Below are 20,079 nucleotides of genomic sequence, written 5' to 3' on the forward strand. Positions count from 1 at the left end.
GATCCATCCAAAAGCAACAGATTCCTCTTCTACTTGTTCTTAAAATGCAGAGAAGTAAAATATAAAGAGGGAATTGGGATCCTTAGTTTGTTGTCAGATTATAATCACTGACCCATAAGTGCCTGCTGCAAGTGACAGCTTTGCACTCCTTGCTATTTCTCCCTCGCTCAAGTGGGAGTTCTGCAGAATGGGAATAGCCTATGTGAAGAACTATCACACAGAGAGATGAGAGAACAAGTGCAATGTGGGTTATTCTAGAATACAGGAGTTTTAGCTGTAGGGAAGTCAGAACAGCTTTTGTGTTTCTATTCACAGCCAGGCTGATGCATTGCACATTAAGGAAGGAGCAGAGTCCAGAAGAAGGTAATTCATTTCTGTTCCTCAATTAATAGCAGTAAATATGCCTCTTCTTGCAATTATTTGCTTTCTTCATTGATGCTGCCCTATAAGTTCCTTTAAGGTAAAGCTTAATTTGGATGTAAACACATTTAGTCTTTGCTCAGTCCAGCTTTTCAGCCATGTGACAGTCCAAACCTGCACCTCTCCGTGTTTATACTCTTTGTGGACTTATATAGTTCTGGATGGCACGGGACATTGAGGTGATCTCCAGGTCCCAAGTCAGTAAAAGCAACTTAAAGACAGCAAAAACGTGATTTTTGTAGGGGTATTTTGCAGTGGTATTTGTGAAATACAGCTGAGATGTGCTTTCACCAATGCTCTTTAGCTATGAGGCAAGCTAATGTCCCTGGGCAGTTGCCTTTTCTTCACGGCATTTTAGTTCAGTGTCAACTGTAGATTAAAACCAGGAAGACTAGAATGGACATCACAGAAGTGAGTCATCATGATGACAGAAAATAAGTAGTTCCTGGAGGAAAAGCTTTTGTGATATTCTGCTAATTGGTGCATCGAGGAATAGTAAGTATCCACATTTGTCCTGAGAGCTCACGGCTCATTGAGGATCTGTTTGCCTGTATCCTTGGCTATGAATAAATTCAGTATCTCCTCTTCTCACGCATTTCCTAGATTAAATTTGAGCACTAATCACTAATGGTCTCTTCTAGGCATAATGATAGCCAGGTGGTGGTAGGAACTGTGTCAGTGGAAAAGGAGACGTACGGCTGGCTGCAGTCTCCACGTTACAAACTTGGAAATCTGAAGTGTTTTGTAATCTCTCTGATGAATCTGAGGTAGATACTTGGCCACTGATTTCATTATCAGACACCTTTGTTGATATGGTGCACACCACATCGACCTGCTTTTCTATTTTATAAAACTAATTCTGTGAGCACACAACTGTAATTCTTTATATACACAGACCTCTCACAAAAGCAGCAGTGCTCCAATTGGTTGTAATCTTCTGAGGTTTAAATATAACCAAAAATGAGAAAACAAAAGTGTTAATGGTTCTTTCCATAGCTAGAGTGTTCTTTTCAAGCACAATGTTGTTCTTCATTACTGGAAGGGGGCAAGGGGGAGCGGGAGCATATGATGATTGTGGCTCCCTCGCTCTCTGTCCCCGCACAGAAGAGACCAGTTTGTCTTCATGGTTTTCTATTTACTTTCTTATCATTCTTCCTGACCATAAAATATTATCTGTGCAAGAGGGTGCCAGGAGAGACAACCAAGTATCCAGAACCTACTGTTCCAGCTTGTGAATACTCATCCACATGAATAAAAACAACACAGTACTGGACACCTTGGAAGTTCATAGAGAAAACACTGCTAGAGAAAGATTCTGAAAACAGAACTGCCCCTCATACTCCTCAAGGTCACTCTCTTCATTCGCAGGCTTTGCTCTGGCAGGAGAGACTTGCGGTAGCAGCAGGTGCTCCAGCTGCTCCTAGCAAGAGACTTAAACCAGTCTATGATGGAGACCCTCCCCTTTCATGGCAGTCTACTTTGCAGCATATAGCAGTGGTAAATTCAGCTGAGTAAAGAAGTAATATGAAGTACAGTTAACTGTACAGGATGTGCTGGGGCATACTGGAATTGCCAGGTGCAACCCCTTCCATGTAAGAGTAATATAATCTTCTGTGATCAGCAGTCATGACTGAGGGCAAGAAGAAACACAAGCCCTTAGGCAGCTATGCTACGTATTCACCACTGAGGTACGTAAAAGCAAAACAGGTGCTGTATTCAGTGTTCCTGCATGTCAGCTGATCTCCATTTCATGATAAGAAGAAGAAAACAGTGGTCAAAATTCTGCAGAGTTTACATTTTTCTGGTGATGTTACCCATATAGGAGCTTAGCAATGAAGTATCGCTGCTTAGCAGGAAACAGAGCTAGATACTAGGCAACTTGTGCCATATGTTAATTAAGAAACAAATTAAAATTTTTAACTGGCAGGACTGTGTAAGATTTTACTTCAAAAACTCGAAGCTAGAAGAAACTCTCTTGGTTTCAAGTTTCAACACAAACTCATGGTGCAGGCCATATTTGCCAAAGGTGCCACATGTTGGGAGTTCTGAAGATATACATTTCCTGCAGTCAGCGAGAAGCAAAAGGCCCATGGGTCCCAAGCGGTTAAGTATCACTGCATAGCACAGCTCAGGGTCACTTTTCCAAAAGGTTTAGTGCCAGTGGAAAAGCACTGGTGGGAAACAAAGTCCAAAACAAACCCGGAGCCATTCTTTAATGCTGCCACTAGTCTGGAAGAATTAAGAATGATTTTTCCATAATAAGAAATGACCCTAAGGTACTAACCTCCTTCAGTTTTGCTTCAACCCTTCAGTTCGGCAGCCTCCAACCCATCAATTTGGTCAGCGTGCCAAGGCTCAGCACAGCTACTGCAATCTATCAAACTATGGATTTGCACAGAGCATCTGGAAAGGATATCTGAATTCTGCACTTGTAGATTTGTGATAGCGAATGTTAGACCTCAAGCAGGAACTATTTTAAATAGTTTCCATGAATCCAGGAAAGGGCAGTCAAAAGAAAAGATAATTTATTATTGGTGGGAAAATACATTTCAAGAGCTGCGAAATGATGCTAGAAGAAACATCCTTCAGGCTCTTTGCATTAATGATGTTAGCCCTCTTTTCATGACTCCACTAGCTCGCTTTTCTCTACTGCAACAAACAGAAGCAACTACTCCTCACGGTTAAATTCATTTGCAGTCTTTTTCTATACTGCTATTAGCTTGCTTGTATAACTGAGAAGTCAATTCCTGTACCTGAATAACTCACACTGTCAACATCCATTTTCCACTAGTTGCATTTCCTCAACACTACCACTCTGCCTTGGGGAGGTTTCCAGCAACACCTGAAAAGCAATCTTCCTTTCCTCCTTCAAACCCTTCTTTACAATTTATTTCTCTGAAGCCTACAAAACAATTTGTCAATGGTTAGGCAGTGGTCTGCTGAGATCTCTGCTTCTCATGCTGACTAATACTGTACCATTGTCTTCCCCTTCTGTCATGGTTCTTCAGTTTCGTCTGCTACCTCTCAGGTTAGGTTTATACATAAGAAATTATCTTTGAGGTTTCTCTTTTTCCCCCCATAAATCGGGGGTGTGGGTGGGGTTGTCTTTGTACACGTCTATAGTCTCCAAAGTGATACCATAATGCAAATAATAATAACAGAAAGAGTATCATGTCTATATCCAGACCCAAGGATTTTAAGTTGCTGTTGAATAGTAGTGGCACTTTCAGTCTGGAAGAGTTCACCTGCTTAAAGAGTTTAACTACTTATTTCAAGTTTATAAGTTCACTTACTTCCTGTGAGTTCAGGAGCTTGTCCAGGTGATCCCAATCCTTGTAGAACATCTGTTCTTGGTGTATTTTCTCCAGCCACTCCTTCTTCCGTTTCCATTCATTGTATACGTTTTCCTTCTCTTCCAACAATGCCTGTAGCTTCTGCTGAATCTGAACACAACACCCAAAGAAAAACTCTTGTTGGTCTTTCATACCCCATAGGAGTAGGGTAAGGTGGGAGGAGAAAGGCTTAGGTAGAACTGGGAATAAGACGCTTAAATGGCACTACAGACAAAATTTTCAAACAAAGAAAAGCAGAACGAGTTCTAGCGCTTTTATGTAGGCAGAGAGATAATAAGAGAGGTGGCTCATCCCAGCAATGCAGGAATACTTGTTATGTGTTTCAATTACCTCTCTTGTTCTTATTTTCTCATCTTGCAAGAGTGACTGTCCTAGCTGTACAACATGGTTATACTTCTCTTCTTGTGCTTCAATCTCTGCCAATAGCTGTTGATGCTGGGAAAGTCTCAGGCTGCTAGTAGATATGTCCCGAATGGTCTCCTTGGCTTTCATTTCCCTTATCATTTCTGCTGCCCAGGAGAAATAGTCCCACACCTGGAATCCAAGAAAATGTGAAAGATGAGGTTAGATCTCAAGCTTGGGTTATTGGACAGTAAAATCAGTGCTGACTCTTCACCTCCATGTGAATAATAGGTAGTAGAATAGCAGAGAAAAAGGAAAATATTTCATAAGGGGTGATAACCCCTTTGTGAATGTATTAAGGGAGGACAACATGACTATGGAAATTTCTACGTACTGTGTTAACAGAAAACATATATACATTTTTTGTAATGTCATAACTATAAGCAAACTCTGTTATACCACATCAGTGACAAAATAATATTATTTATTGCCCTTTAATCCGTAATTTCTCAAGTGCTTTCTGGAGTTATCCCTCCTCAGAGGATATAACAATACATCACCCTACCTTTCTATTGCCTTAGCTTAGACTAATACATGTGCATTTAAAACTCAGGTTGTACACATACTCTAAAAGGAAAGACAGGAGTGAAAATTGTCAGGTGAAAGAAAAATGAGCTCACTCTAATAGAGGTGGAAAAAATGCAACTATAGGTCAGAAAAAAATGGTTAAACATATCAGGTATGCAGCTTCAACTCTTGTTTAGTGGAGTTTTATGACTGAGATTGTCATAGAATGCAATTCTGGAAGAAACAAGGATGTACTGCTAATATACTTTCAAACTGTGAAAACCAATAAACACATATACATTTAGAATATCTGGAAAGGTCTGAAGCATTCAGCTGAGGCAATTATTAGCAAGAAAATTCTTAAACAAAACCCTGATGATTGTTTTCACTTTGTAACAGAAGAAACTTGTGCAACTAAAAATAATTTGACATTTTTTGTGTGTCATTTTCTGTGCTTGATTTATAGCACCTTCACCAACCCATTTATTTTTGGCATCTCATTTGAATCTGTAATAAATAGGTGTTGCCATGGTGTCAGGTGTCACTTGGTAAAAATAGGACACCAATGGAATTTACAGGGGATTGTATGGGATCCTTAATTAAAGTTTTATTATACTTTAATTGTATCTGGATTATTTGATCTGAGGTAGTAAATGGTCTGTCAGATTTCTATTGTATTTTAAAAGACTGTCACAGGCAACCAGTGCTAAAGCAAAATGCTCTTTTACAGCAGAAAGCTAAAAAATCTCTCTGGTCAATGGTTACTGGTTTTCCACTGTTCCATTTTATCTATGGATTTTGTCTGTGTTATTAAAATTTGATACAGTTTAAAGCTGGCTAGTGAACCATCCTTCTGGAAACCAGAGTTTTCAGAAAAGCACCACAAAATCGAACCTGGCCAGTTTGAGGTTCCTCAGAGTTAACCTTTCAAAATGAGATGCTTTTTCTTAAAGTCAGGTAACACAGCTACTCTGTGACTCTTTCTAGTGACTGTGGTCCTTTTAAATGGGCCCAGCTAGAGCACATGTGTTGGCATCGTTTTGATTTGCAGAACTGTAATTCATGTAGAGCTGGATGTCACTGAAGACACTGACATTGCACTTGGCACAGTGCAAATGTCTAAGACTGCCTGAGATCTAAGCTAACCATTAAGGAAAAAATCCATAAATCTCAGGATATTTAATGCAATGGAACAAGCCAGAAGCCAACAAGAGGTTATTAGACTGCCACGGCCAGCAACATTTAAGGAAAGACTAGGCATCCAACTGCAAGAAACTCCTAAGCAGGGCCAGACTGAGATCATGTAGATCCTTGCACAAACTTCAGAGCAACAGCCTCAGACCACGCAGTAAAGTTTCAAGCCTAATTCAAAATTCTGACTCCTTCACAGAGTTTCTTGGAACATCTGGAGCCCTCTGCTGTTGCTGCCTGCTGTCAGTTACGGCCAGCTCTGCTGTTTCATCAGAGTGGAATCATACCTGATAGGAAGCAAGGAGATACACTAGGTGATTGTGCAAAATTCTGATTTCATGGAAAGATTTGCAGATGTTTCATGTTTGTTCTGCTCTCTAATCCACATAAAACTGCACAATGAAAAAAGCCCTATGGGCTCTGCATGTGAACAAAACTAATGAAAAAAATACGCTGGGTAGTAGACATTAAGCAACTTTGTGGACCTCTTGGCACATCTGAAAGAGGAAAATGAGCAAAGTTGCCCCTTGTGGTCAGCAATTTAGGGGACGTTCTGCAGCAAATTTACTCTAACCTACCTCGGAGCTGCTGAGATTCTGACAGCCTTTAGAGTTGGCTGGATAACCCTGCCTGGTCCCATCTGGGCAGAAAGATGTGGGTTACAGCATTTGCCAAAACATTTATGCACTTTTTTGACAATTATTGTCAAGAAAGGAGGCTAAAACTGACAGGATCAGAAATACTTCTTGTCAGCAAACTGGCACTAAAGAAACAAAGAGATGCATCTAGAGATGTCACTGGGAGTGCAGTCACCTGGCTTTTGTCATTTTGTTTTATAATGTTAACAAAATGCTCTAACGATGGTATAGCCTTCTCTGTTAAGTACTGATGGGTTTGTGCATCATATACAGTGTTTGTTGCTTGTAAGGTTAGCAATGCAGATGAGAGGATACATTTTGCCAGAGTAAGCAATGGTTATAGGTTTGCCATTCAGACAGGATATGTTAAAGATTTTAGATAAAATTCAAACCAGAGGTGTTTGCATTGTGTACAGTTCCAGCAACAGAAAGAAAAAAAAGCACCTCACCAACAGGACACCTTCTATATGAAGCCAGCAACTAAACTGATGACATCAACTTTGAAAAAAGATGAACACGACAAGGAACTCTGAGTGACTGTGTTTTAATGGACAAATCCATCAAAGTATTGTCTCCTGATGAGGCTGCATCCAGGCTGAAGACTACCAGAAGCTAATATGTGTTAGAAGAATACACATGAGAAGAAGCTTGCCCTCTGCTTACAGTCTTCCCTAGACATCTGCTTTGGACCACTGTCAGAAAGAGGATACTGGATAGATGGACCTTTCACCTACATTCGTAGAACTGCTCTAATTTTCCTGAATTAATATTCTAATTTATTCTATTTCCTTCTCAACATTTTTGCACCAGAACTTTTCATAAAATGAAGTCTTAATCGCTAAAAAGAAAACTCCAGAAAACACAGTGCCACGAGCATCCTTTACCTTTCGCTACACTTAAAGCTTTAGACTTGAAGTGGATTGACCTAATGCACAGAGGCCTTTCGTGCTAACACAAAAGCATCATGCCCAATCTATTGCAGTCCCGCTCCCAGGTCATAGCCTTAAGACGAACGTATGGGAGGTTTCACCCAGGTGAACACACCCTGACTATTCTCTGCTTCCCAGAAACCACAGAAACAGCAAATGAACTACTGCAGCTTGGCAGCATCTTCATTTGACATCAAAGTTACACTTGGAACAGCTGAAGCATAGGATCACCTGAAGCACAGGAACACCATAGGGAGCATTCATATTACAAGGGATTGGCTCCCCCCACCCCATATCTTATATGGTATTTGATACAAGGGGGACCCTCATCATTCTGTACCTGCCACTGTAGTACTTGCAGCAATAACCCACTAATTTAGGGTGGGATAACTCAGCTGACTTCACTGAAACTATTGTCATTCACATAGTTTTCCATGGCCTACTGAAATCTTTGCAGAGACAATTACCATGTCTTGCAGTTAGCAATACTGTGCTGATATATGTAAGTCACTGTGTTTAAGAGGTTACTGCTATGACACAGCAAAGACCAGTGAGCTGTGTTTGACACACTTCATGAAGCAAGTTAAGCAAAGATTACTGTATGCCCTGAATAAAGCAGGGCTTTTGAAAATTACGTCCATCTACTACTATTCCTGCAAAGGGATGACCACCTCTGACAGCTGTCGAATAACTCATACGCTATTGGACAAGCTTCCCTTACTCTGAAAGGCAAAAGATCCTCATCCTCTAACACCTTTCTAAATAGCTGCAAGCACTTAAATACTAGGTGAGCAACACAGACAGCCCCTGCAGCCATTCGCTTCAGCCTTTGCAGCTCGGAAGTCCACCCATGACTGACACACACTGAAGGCAGCTTTCCCTGTGTGCCAAAGGACAGAAGGCAGAAGTGCTTACATGTGCTTGAAACTGGTAAAGCTTGTACGCTTGTTCCAGAAGTTCCTTGCGCAGTTCCACTTTAGACTTCAGGGCCTTCCAGTTTATCACTATTGCCTGCTGCTTTGCTTTCAGGTCTGTCACCTGTTTCTTAGAGCAGTGGGCCAGCACACGATCTGCAAAGTGAATCAGCTCCTGCAGCTACACGTAGGGAGGAAAGAAGAAGGTAGGAAAGAAAGAGTCATAAAGATCCAGCTAACATCACAAAAATGACAACAAAGGCTAAGTTACCTGTACACGACACCACAATTCAAGCAACATTCTCAGACCTAAGTTTTCCCATGCTTAAACAAAGGCTTCCCCAATTTCAGTTCTGTGGAATAACAGTGACATCCAGTGTTTGCCAGGGCTCATCACAACGGCAATTGTCAAATAGGCAGAAAGGTTTTGTTTCTTCTTTCTACCATACCATTTACCAAAATGGAACCCCACTACAAAACTAATGCAAAGAATAGATACCCATACCTTGTTTTCCCTGGTGTTTAGACTAATTGCGACTACATTCTCTTCATTCATGCTCTTTTACTTTGAAAAGTAACAAGTACCGGATGGGATCAATTTTTATCTGCCATAAGGCCAAGATATCAGGCCACTGATAAGTGATAGTGGGATAACTCCTTTAGTAATCTCAATATAACACAGACTGTACTAACTCTGAAGTTACGTTTATTAAACAAAGGGATAAAGAGAAAACTGTACGATTCTATTGGTCTAGCTGAAGCTAAGCACATCTCTTCTATAAGAGGAAGCTTTCTAAGCAATAGCTGTTCCCATGAACTGATGTTTTTCATAAATTTGTATAGCAAGCCCTACCCTTCTCTTCTTTCTCACAGTCCAATCCCTAACGCTCTAAAGCTGCTGAAGTTCCCAGGCTGCTCCTCCACCCTTATTTCTGTAATCCCCTGTAGTCAATTACTCATTTTATGTTCAATAAATACTGCATCTCTCTGCACATAGAACAGATTCTGGATTTTTCCTTGCAATTACCTGAAATGCTTTGAACTAGGGGGTAAACAAATCGTAAAGCTTGGTATAACGATGCATTTCAAACAGTGATCAGAAGCATTCCTGTGAATCCCTTCAAAAGTCAACACTCATGACAACATGTTCCCTCTTTTTAAGGTTTTAAATGACCCACTTCATCATTTCCATCAGACCTGAACATACTTAAAAGCAAAAGACTCTGAGGAAGACCCTTGGCCTTTTCCAGGCTCTTAGAGGTAAGTTCATAATAGCAAATTATTACTATGGTTGTACTGGAAACCTGGATTTTGGCTACACGTTAAAGACAATGAATGACTTTCATTACCTGCTGCTCATTCCCAATAAGCTCATGCTCCAGGGCCACATGGTTGCGGAGCTGGGCTTGCACACCTCTCATGTCCTTAGCAACGTCATCTGGAATACTTTTGGATTTTTCCTAGCAAGGAAGAAATCAGTGCAAGCTTTGTTAGTTAATGTTTCCAAGCAAAGCGCATCAGAATTCTACTTTAGTCATTTTGAGTAGTGTTCTTCATACTGCACAAGTAAGGACTACCTTTCCTTACTTGTTACTCAAAAGAGAAGCCAGAAAAACCTGTCCTAGAACATCTGTCCTTACACTGGTAAGTACATCAGTGATTAAACTACTCTGCTGGGCTGTGAGAGACCAAATTTCAAGTCTTTTCTTGGTTAGGCAATACAAGAAAAAGTCTTATAGGCCTCGAGTTGGGAATCTACCTTAAATAGCTATTGCAGTAACCATTGCTGAACTCTTACAGTAGTGCTAAAAATCAGTAATCTCAGGCCACTCTTTGGCATGCATGTGGACCATTTGTCAACCATCTTTACACAAAAATTTACTTACACTTGCTTAGAAAAGATGGGTTAAAAAAGCAACATACACAAAGCAGGATTACTGTAAGGATGAGAGAAACTGAGAGATCATCATGTAAGAGGAGACTTAAACATTTATTTAGCTCAATAAAGGTTCTGAGGGGCATAGAGTTGCTATTCAGACATGCACTGGCAGCACAGCAAGGAAAAAGAAAAGGCATTTCAGCTGGAGGACAGCATCGTCACCAGAATAAAACGGTTTGAAGTTTGCTTCAGGTCAGTTTAGGTGAAAATTAGAAGAACATTTCCAAACACTGGAGAAGAGCGTTTCTGTAACAGACTCTTGGGCGGGTTTGGGGGTACTAACAATGCATCTTGTTAAGGCTATACAAGGAGATGCATGGTATGGTTGCCTATGGTACGATAGTATTGGACTTAGTCACTTAAGAGGTATCTTCTAGTCCCATGTTCCTATTAGATATGACATTCCCTGCTAGACGTCTCATCAGGGGACACATGAAAGGATGGACATGGTGACTGAATTGCTCTCTCACTCAGATGTGAAGCTTATTAACAGGATGAGATGCAAGAAGTGAAAATTGTCACTGCCTGAGCCAAATTCAGCACAGGGATAAACCAAAAGCTGTTTTTTGGAGTATTTCTGAAGTGTCACTTGTCACAGCCACAGAATTAACTATTGAAATATGGAAGTTAAATGTGTACCAGGTTCTTAAAACTCCAGCTGATGTACAGTGAAATATATGACATCTGCTTTTCCATTTACAACAGGGAAAGAAAACAGGAATAACATAGTTGAATAGGGCAGCCTCTGCCAGCGCAAAAAAGCAGAAAATCTACTGCCTGTAACCTAACACAGCCCTGTTGGCTTGCACACAGCTGACACTCTGTTGGATCACCTCCTCCTATATACACCTACATTAGGGTGATCACACATTCCAGTACAGCAAGGATGTGGTTTCCCATGAAATTCTTTGGGATGCGCAGATAAAATGGAAGCCTGAAAATTTTCACTGGGATTTCTCCTCCTGTCCTTCTGTGACTGTTTGAAGTTACTGTCAGTACTGGGCACCGGAACACAGGAAAAGGACTCATTTTCGGCCTTACTTCTGACATCGGTCCACATAATTGCCTGACACCCTTCCAGGCTAATGGTCACTGTGATCCAAACAAATGCCTTTTTCAAGAGAGTTCTTTCTTCAGTGCATAGAGGACCAATGGTGTAAAAGGAAGGAGTACGGTGAGGCAGCAAACAGTTTTTTAATCTGACTTGATAACTGGAAATAACATTACTATATATGTTACACTATGAGACAATTTAGTTCAAGACCTGGTCACTCAGCTTCTCCCACAAATAAGCAACTCTAACTGCACCTAGTCTCACCAGTGGTCTCATGAACTGCCCACTTAGGCATAAGGATTACCCAGGATTTTTTGAGAACTTTGAGTAAGACACAGTTTCTCACTGAGAATACCTAAAAGCCAGCAGCAGGCATGCTGAAAATTGTAAGAATACTCCACAAATTAAGCTGCAATGAAAGTTGTCACTATATGAGGTTTCTCCCATGTGTTTTACCTCAATATGGGCCAGAGCATCTGCCAGGTCTTGGTAACACTTGTGAATCATTTCAGCATCTCTTAGTCGCTCACCTTGTAATCTGGTAATTTCCAATAGCTCCTCCCAGGAGTTCCTACAAAGGAGTATGGGGAAAGGAAGCATGTAAAACATGCAAAATAGGAGTAAGTGAGATTAACGGTCTGAAGAAAGCTTAAAAACAAGACCTTCACTTATTTTGTGTTTTTCAGTCCTGCCATTAAGTTCTGTTAAAACAATTCTCTGAGGGGCAGAACACGTCCCTTGTCTTATTCTGTCCATGTCCTCCTCTCTGCTCCAGGTACCTACACAGATGCCTCCTATATAAGGATGCCCGTCTCCAACATGCCCTTCAGGATTCACATGCTACAACCTGATGCAGCCACATGGGAGGAGGGGAGGAAGATAGTGGGGCAGACGGACTTCTGGATGAAGCACATACATGTGTTCTAAGAGGGGAACAACTCCTTTCCTACATGAGGCTGCCTCCCTAAAACTTCCACACTGATCCAAACACCAAACAGATGACCAGCCCAGGCCCTCTGTTGATTTCCACTGCCAGGCTCACAACAGTCAGCAAACGCTGCACCTGCCCAGCAGCACACCTGACACTACAGGATTTGGGGATTTGCCAAAAGGGGCAGCAGACCTTCTCCTCCCCTGCTGCTGCTGGTCCCTGGCTTCTTGAGATGTGGCACTAGGAGCAGAGAGATTGTTTGTAGAGGACTGGGATGAGGACTAGGCCAGACCCTACTACTTCTTCATCCTTCTCTTTGGGGCCTGTTTGGACGAGTGCCAGACAATATGAGAAGCAAAGATGATCTTAATGGTTGCAACAGAGCAGTCATGGGATTCAAACTCGAGAAGTTGAAGCAATAAAGGTGCAACTAAACTCCCAGCCCTTCAGTTAGGTGATCTTATTTCAAAGGGCAAAGGAAGTTCATTGACCCCTTGCTTGCAAAGCGCCTCTGATGCAATTTGCAAGAAGCCAAATCAGCAAGCAGATGGAGTCTGTATTATAGTAGTCTATTTTTAAATGAAGCATGCAGCAGTTCTGTGTCAGTGAACAAACTGCACACTTTGCAATTAGAGAATTGGGAGTAACTGCCTTCTTACCCTTTTCTAATTTCTTCTCACTTCCTCCTCTTTGCAAGGGAACTGAAAGGAGAAAGTGTTATAGGACTAGCACAAGTCTCCTACCTTAGTTCTTTCTGCTTCTGCCGGATTTCTCTGGACTCAGAATGACCACAATTTAGCAAGTTTTCTGCCTGCTGCTGGCAAGCCACGACTCTCTTCCCAGCTCCTTCCAACTGGCGTCGGAATGTGTCATATTTGGCACAAAGTTGCTTTCAAAGGAAAGACAACAACAAGAAGTCATTTTGAGTGCTGCTTTTCCCAAATATACTGCCCAGCTGTCAGAACAGAGCTCAAAGAAAGGTAATAGGCTGACCATATTTGGAGATGAAGAAACTGCAGAGAAGGATGTCAATGATTAGATTTTACCTCCAACGACCATGATGATCTACAGATTGGTAGCAAAAGCATGAGGTCTGTGAGGCAGATAGGAGGCAGGATCATGTTACTGGGCATGGAAACAAGCACATTTTTTCAGTGTACAATGAATTTCAATTAGTAATGATATGTGCTTACATCATGAATATAAATGTGCATTCAGTACAATAAGTGAATGCTGTAGCCCAGTTCCAAGATTTAGGACAGAAGATATTTTGAAATAAATGATTAAAATGAAGATTTTGAGAAGTATAACTGTAGATGCCCACACATGAGCATTTAGCATTGCACACACAATTTTATTACATTAACAGTGATAAAAACTCCAAAGTGGACACCACATTTAAATATCTGATTATTAAAAATAGAATGTTGTTCTGAATCTCTGAAGATGTAGACATTTCAGCCTGCAGTTGTTTCATGTAGTCCAGCCCTCTTTCTAGCCCCCACATAACAGGATGTAAGAGTTAGGCAACACTGCCTGCCTGTCATTACCAGTCAATCCTTTTTGCCCACTCCTCCCCCTTTTCTCTTCCCACCTCCCAGTTTCTTACTTCTTATGCTGCTTTTCTAAGTCTAAAGCTATAATCTTTTTGCAGTCCTGCTCCACACAGTTCAGTTGACTTTCAATCTGTTATTCAAAAAACTCACCAAGACATGCTCGTAGTCATTTCCATAGTCTTCAGAGCTGGCCATTTGTTTCTGTTGAGTGATCCAGTCCTGCAGATCTTCACATTCCCGTAGGAATTCATGCAAGGTAAGAGTCTCATTCAACTTCTTCCCTCTGTTGGGAAAAGGAGACAAGACAATGCAATGAGACTAAGGGAATTAAAAAGGAGGGCAATGAGTAATTTTCTTCCTACTGATCCCTCAAACCTCTCCCTACTGAAATTCATTCTCACTTTAGGTCTCACTTTAGCTTTCCAGATTGCAAAAGATGTCTCTAGGACAATTGCAGTTGGCCAGGTCAGGCTCAGCTGGCTGAGTTTCTCAGCACAGTACAGCGCCTAGCTGAACTGTCTCTGTTTACTGTGCAAATGTTGCAGAAAAGATGAATCAGGCTTCCCTCTATTTGAATAACAAATGTTCATCCCAAGAGATGTAGCCTGCTCAGAGAATCCAGACCTCGAAGGAGAATACAGGTAGGAGATACAAACCAGAGCACCAATAAGGCACCATGAGACCCAGGTTAGCATTAAGCAAGAAACAACACAAAAACAGTTCTCTGTTCAACACCCTCAAGTGTATTGATACTTATAGACTGAACATTTATTCCTTTTTCTGAACCTTTCGTTCCTAAGAGTTTTTTCCATGCTTTTACCTTTTTAATTGTAAACCAAAATAAAAGCAAGAGGTAAAAACCCAGCATTTCCTGTGGACTTAAATATTCCAGTTTTCAGACTCATTTATTTGTTATTCCACTTGTTGAGTCCCATCCCTTTTCTAAATGAAATTTTTGTGGCACAAAAAACTAAATCGTTCAAGTAAAAAGTTCAAGTTCCTTCCGGACAACAAACTAGAAGTGTTTAAAAACCTCAGGTACAAGCAAACTGTCTCATTGTAAACATCTTACTGTAATAATAACACAATGGAAGTGAAACAGAATGTAAATGACTCATTTAAGGATAAAAGCCTTCCTATACTGACACAGTCACTAGGCATAAAGATAAGCATAACTGTCATTATCTCTCTTCTGCTGTGTAATGAATCAAGACATTTACAAACAATGCTAAGGAAGCCTTTCAAAAACAGTTTCTTTCCTTTTGATGACAGATTCCAAATAGCAGGAAGGCTAGTCAGAATCCAGCATCTCCAATCACTTTACAGGACAATGATGAAGGGAAACGAGGAAATTTTGTGGCTTTCAAATCCCTAATATGAAGTGGGACTACCTGAACAAGCTCAGCAGTGTGCGGGATTCAAACATAGAGACAAGCAATTTCTAAGTACAATTTAAAAAAAAGAAGAGAAAATGAATATGATCCAAATCCCAGCGAGGTAACTGGAGATATCCTTTATTGAGTTCAGTGGGCTTTGAATCAAACCTAGGATCCAAGGGACTCTCCAGTGTATATGAGAGTCAGTTGAGATATATATTTTTCTAGTTCCTACCTTGCCGCTGCTAGTTCCTGCAACTCCTGGAGTCTTGAGTGAACTTGGTCCTTTGGGCCATCAACATCAACATACTGAATGGAGCCCACAAGAGAAAGAGGCTGGGCACTTTCACTCATTTCTTTCATCAAAGTCTGGTAAACAGCAATCTCATGCTCCAGTGCCTGGCAGAGAGAAGACAAATAGAGAAGAGTGAATGAGAGCCACTTGCCCAAGATCTGTACCATTTGAACTTTTGCACTAACCTCAAGCGTGATCACTGAGCCATTAAAAGAGGAGAAAAACTTTTTGGAAGCATGTTAGCTTTCCTAGATTTCATCAACGTTATATAATTTTCTATCAATTTTTTTTTTTTTTTTGGGGGGGGGGGGATGGATAAATTGTACCTTAATTCAAATAAAGTGATAAAAAAATATTGTTAGATGGAGAATGGTATTCCTGGACTAATACTATATCTTCAATTCTAGGACAAAATTACAGCTTCTGCATGCCTCTGTTGTGACTGAAAAGCAGATATCAGATCACAGTCAGTTTTGTCTTCAGAAAATTACGATGAGAAAATTACTGTTCTCCTTTTTCCTCAATCACTTTTTATCTACATATATTAGTAAGCTGAATTTATCTTTTCTATGAGTTCATACAGATATGGACATAAGTCAATGTGAAATATTCTGCAGATGACTGGACACTCAAGTACCAATGAAACAGAAACAGAAAATTTCACAAAGGCAGACAGATCCTTTGACACCAATTTTCAGATAGATGAACTAGAAAGAAAGAGGAATGGAGTGATTTTTAAATGCAGGAGAGAAGAAATATTTTTTTCTATCTACAAATCTGAAAAATAATCTCTTCAAGGTTTAGTAGTATGTGTAAATAGCATCAAACTGAAGGCCTAGCTTCCACTGGAGAGAGAAAAGTCCTGCTACACATTCATTGAGCTTTAAGCTTTCCTGAAGGAATAAAAGCAGCCCCACCACGAAAAGAAGATCTCTGCATTGTCACCCTATCTTAATATTTCAAAATCCTACCTCACAAACATGTGTTTTCACTCAAGAAAGTCTTGAGGATATGGGTTTAGTAGCCAGTCAACACCATTCCCTACTATACTGGAGTGAGTGGTCTTATTTGATATAGTGTGTTTCTTGAACCCCATAGCATAAGTACATTATCCTTAGGGAGCTCTGATGCACTGCTGCTCCAGAGCACGACACATGGACTGAGAAGATCCAAGCTTTCTTGAACCACTGATTTATCAATGGATCCATGAATCCAAATCTGATAGAGGCAATTCTTTCCCAAAGCAACACAGGAACTCAATTTTTTAACTCATTCATGGATGTCAACTCTCAACATTCCTTATTAAATTCTTCAAGGATTACTAAAAAGCTTTTGAAATTCTTTGCGTTTTGAAATACCTTATGTTTTTGGAGGAGTTTCAGCGTTCCATCTTCGTCCTTACCATACTCCTTGCTTGTCACAAGTGGACGTTTTTCTGCTATCCAAGCCTCCAGGTCTGAGGTGTTCATTAAAAACTATCAGTCAAAGAGAAGGCGAATTAGTTTCTCCCTCAGCTTCCATAATATTTGTGTCATTTTCTTGATTTGATAATTTCTAACTGGAGGGCACACTGTAAGATTTACTGTGAGGCCATATAGAATAACAGATGAAGAATATTTAATCCCAAGAACCACCATTCCATGTAACCAAATTAACTTGTAGGAGTCCTGGTGACCTTGTAACTTGTAGGTGACCTGTAGGAGGTCACTCCTCCTAAGCGATGAAGCTAGGGATGGATTAGTTAGCTTTTAACTCTCTGAAAAATACTATTCTAAATGGAAAATTAAGCTATAGAATCTGTTTACAAACTGGAAACTACTAAGAGGATTTTAAGCATACTCTTGCTCTGTCAAATCATATGCAGGTGAAGGAGACCACAGGTGGAAGACTTCCGTGTAGGATAATTAAGGCCTTCTCCAGGCATCAAAGCTCTGGAAATAAGTTTCTAGGTGCCTCATTTTTATTTTGTTCACATCAGTATCCTTACTTGACTCTTCCTTTATGTCATTCACTAGGGTAGGCGCTAACCGTAGAACGTCAGTGAGATATTTCTCCTTGCCCTTTCCGAGAAGTTTAAGTCACCTATAAAAATCAGGCTTCATTAAGCCTGTAGTGTGGACTGCTGTTTTTACAGATGGAAGAAATAAGAGCCAGAGATGACCAAAATCTCCAGGGAACATACTTTAGCTGTATATTGAAACTCTGTGCAGCTGCTACTTATGTCTACAAAACTGCGTGTGTCAGCTGGGTAACTGCATTGATAATGACCCACTAATGACAGAAAATTTGGATTAGCTAGGTAAATATTTGCATGCAAATTTTAAAAACAGGCTAAACTTATGGTCCATTATCCTGTTGAAATAGTAGGGCCAAAATTCCTATCTTGGTCTGTGATGGCCTTATCAGTTAGTTTAACTGATAGCTTTATCAGTTTCTGAATATCATTTCAAGGTATTGTTGCCTAGAACAGGCAGGGATTGGACGGCGCAAGAGATCCTTTCGTTTCTTATTTACTTGTCATAGTACTCCAGTGTGAAGGGCCATTTCAGGACCCACTGTACTACTACAGTTAAAGCTTGAGTCTATATAGGGCTACTGAGAAAGGAGCTACTACTCGGTCTAGAAGTGTTTGTCCTAAACCCAGCCATCAAGGGATGAGTACAGCATCCAAGTCACACCTCTAGACCATGAGCTCCAGGCTGGGGGCTGCATTCAGTGTGCAGACCAGCCCTCTGTTCCCATGAGTTTGGTGTCAAGCATCTGAAGTGAATTCCAGTCCCAGCAGAGCAAGAGATTAAAGATGTTTTGTTATTTGTTTTAAAACTTTGGTCCTTTTATTTGTCTGGAGAAGCTACTATGTAAGCACTTGGCTGCAATTTGTACCTCCTGGAAGCCAACTGAATGCTGCAGCTGCTTCATCCTTTCCTCGCAGGCCTTCTCCAGACCCTGCCAGGCAGTCACAAGCTCCTGGCATTTCTCACTTATTTTCTGAGCCGAGGGGTGCTGACCCACGAGCATTGTCCTCCCTTTATCCAGAACCCGCTGGACTTGCTGTTTGTGGGCATTTACTTCTGCCTGCAATTCCTGGGAATGAGAAAGGAGGAAGATGAGAACGAAAGGAAGGGCATGTGAGAACAAAGAAATTTCTATATGCTCTTCTAGGCATAAGCAAAACTGGCAGCTGCTGATGGTGGGCAGACTGCAGAAGCTGTCCAAACCAGTGGACACAAAGACTGCCTGTTTCTGCAACAGCTGCAGCCTGGACAGCCTGTCCCAGCCCCACTGAGGAAGCAGATAGAGTCTGTATGGTGACAACTCCCCTCACCTTTCCTTCACCTTAAGTTCTCCCCACCAAAGTCCTTGGCCCAGTGCTCTGGGCTGTTCTACACCTTCCTGTGCTCCTGCCATGTCCCATGCCCAGCAGCCAGGGAGGTTCAGGAGATGGAGCAGGGGAACTAGGGATGGGAGGCAGAGGTGGGGGATTCAGAAAAGAATTTTGGGCTGCTGGTGGGAAAAGGAAATATCCCAGAAGTCAAATGAGCTGGAGGACAGTGGGAAGAGAGATGCTGTTAACAGTACCATGCTACCATGAATGTCGTTAGACTCCCAACTCCTGCTCCATAAAACCTCCACTGGTCCTATGCCCCTTCCCACGGAACCTGCAATCCAGCAGCTATAAAAGTCAGTGTTGCCAATGGTGCAGGGCAGCTCTGAGTTGCCTCTCTGTCTGTGAGGAGCTTCTACAAAGAGCCAGACTCTCCAGAAATCAGTGTTAACCTGTCTTTATACATACATTGACTGTGGCTTGTTCAAAACATCTTACAAATAACTGTGGAACTAAAATAAACATTGAATAGCAGTTCTATGCGGTCCTACAGTATCTAGCATGCACATAGCTCAGGATGACTTTGCCTGCATCATGAGAGCAGTAAGTACAGGATTAAAATAGGATGAGCATATAAGGGCTAAAATATTCTACCTAGACCACTGCACCAAAGAAAAAAAACATTCTTTACACTTCATGTGAGTTTTTTTTAATGCATTTTTAATGGGAAGAGCTACAAACTTTCTCAGACTATGAATACTGTAAAACATGATAAATTTTGCAGTTCCTACAGGAATTCCATCTGTGCTATGAAAATCACCACCACATCGCAGACTTGTCTCAGTCTGCTGGAACCATTTTAAATGAGCTAGTGCTGGGATCATACCTCAATGAGAGTCTGGCACTAGGATTTGCTTACAGCAGCCTCCCTAGAGGCAAAGGAGAACTTGCAGCTGCTGGTTTGCAAGTTGAGATGAAGTATAGTGCACCATCACGCTACAACACACCTGATTAAAGGAGTTACCTTGTGTTTTTGCAGCAGGCTTTGAGCCACATCCAAAGACTTCCCATAGTTGGTAGAATGGACGATAGGCAGTCGTTCGTTAATCCAGTTCAGCTCCATGTCATGATAGTGATAGAACTCATAGAGATCCACTGCAGCTTCCAGTAATTTATGCCTCTCATCAAGAGGTACTTGCAAAGACTCAAATCTGAGGGTCATCCATTAAGATATATGTTAAAACAAAGC

The 20,079-nt window shown here is 41.1% G+C and overlaps 1 protein-coding gene across 6 annotated transcripts in view; it reads right to left on the reverse strand.

Moving 5' to 3' along the window:
* Positions 1-20,079, reverse strand: part of SPTBN5 (spectrin beta, non-erythrocytic 5) — a 106,818-nt gene that overhangs the window by 55,370 nt on the left and 31,369 nt on the right. For all 6 annotated transcript variants that reach the window (XM_068945960.1, XM_068945961.1, XM_068945962.1 and 3 more), the window contains exons 25-35: positions 19,855-20,041; positions 18,389-18,589; positions 16,864-16,980; positions 15,446-15,609; positions 13,985-14,117; positions 13,022-13,167; positions 11,804-11,918; positions 9,704-9,814; positions 8,356-8,535; positions 4,104-4,307; positions 3,714-3,863 (exon numbers count right to left, since the gene is read on the reverse strand). In XM_068945960.1, the coding sequence (XP_068802061.1) occupies positions 3,714-3,863; positions 4,104-4,307; positions 8,356-8,535; positions 9,704-9,814; positions 11,804-11,918; positions 13,022-13,167; positions 13,985-14,117; positions 15,446-15,609; positions 16,864-16,980; positions 18,389-18,589; positions 19,855-20,041 (1,708 nt within the window). The remainder of the gene's footprint in view (positions 1-3,713; positions 3,864-4,103; positions 4,308-8,355; positions 8,536-9,703; positions 9,815-11,803; positions 11,919-13,021; positions 13,168-13,984; positions 14,118-15,445; positions 15,610-16,863; positions 16,981-18,388; positions 18,590-19,854; positions 20,042-20,079) is intronic.

This window comes from Struthio camelus, chromosome 5, assembly GCF_040807025.1.
Source record: "Struthio camelus isolate bStrCam1 chromosome 5, bStrCam1.hap1, whole genome shotgun sequence".
In the NCBI taxonomy this organism is placed as follows: Eukaryota; Metazoa; Chordata; class Aves; order Struthioniformes; family Struthionidae; genus Struthio; species Struthio camelus.